This window comes from Magnolia sinica, chromosome 12 (assembly GCF_029962835.1).
Source record: "Magnolia sinica isolate HGM2019 chromosome 12, MsV1, whole genome shotgun sequence".
In the NCBI taxonomy this organism is placed as follows: domain Eukaryota; kingdom Viridiplantae; phylum Streptophyta; class Magnoliopsida; order Magnoliales; family Magnoliaceae; genus Magnolia; species Magnolia sinica.
The window spans coordinates 379342-380178 of record NC_080584.1 but is presented as its reverse complement, the minus strand read 5'-3'; the positions used below and the strand labels follow the sequence as shown (position 1 = coordinate 380178).

The window sequence follows — 837 nt, the reverse complement described above, 5'->3', positions numbered from 1 at the left end:
TGCCATTCCTTCCACTCTTAATTGGTTATGTTGAGAATGGGTTAACATGCAAATGTCTAATTACTTGAATTCAATGTGTAACAAACATGCGATTTGGACTTGGTACTGTATTCTCCAATTAGTAGTAGTGGTCCAACTTAGAGTTATATTCTACCAAGTAACGACATATGACATGATGTATCTATCTATTATCAATGTTGTATAATGGAATCTAAGTGTGAAAGGCCACCTTTAGTGGGATGTTATGAGAACTTGGTAAGATATACTCCATATATGGGCTTCAGTTGAATCTCTCCACACTGAAGGAGAGATTAGGCCTGATGATAGTCAAGTATTGAAGAGCACCGGCATGAGAACGAAACATAATAGGGTCGGAGAACAGCTTTCCTTCGACTGAGAGGTACTGACCGACAACAAAGGGTGTAGAAATAGACTTTGCATCAATCATGGAAGCACGTTGCAAAAGATTAAGAGCATACTTCGTTTGACTGAGAAACAAACCTTTCTCATTAGCTTGGACTTCAACGCCGAGAAAATAATGAAGATCACCCAAATCCTTCATGGAGAATTCCTTAAAAAGCCGAGTAATAAAGGTTTGAACCATAGAAGTATTACTTTTAGTGATGACCATGTCCTCAATATAAAGAAGTAAATAAATAGTCCCAAGCGAGGATTGATAGACAAACAACGAAGAATTAGCTTGAATGGAGAGAAACCCAAGTTGAAGTAGAAAAGAGCTAAAGCAATGAAACCAAGCTCGAGGAGCTTGTTTCAAGCCATAAAGAGCATGCTTCAAGGGACAAACATGCCAAGGGAATTGTGGATTAATGTAGCTAG

General features: G+C 38.4%; 1 protein-coding gene across 1 annotated transcript; it reads right to left on the bottom strand.

Moving 5' to 3' along the window:
- Positions 1-280: 280 nt before the first annotated feature.
- LOC131221693 (uncharacterized mitochondrial protein AtMg00810-like) lies at positions 281-631 on the bottom strand. Its single transcript, XM_058216993.1, has one exon. It carries the CDS (start codon positions 629-631, stop codon positions 281-283), a length of 351 nt encoding a protein of 116 aa, XP_058072976.1.
- Positions 632-837: the final 206 nt, after the last annotated feature.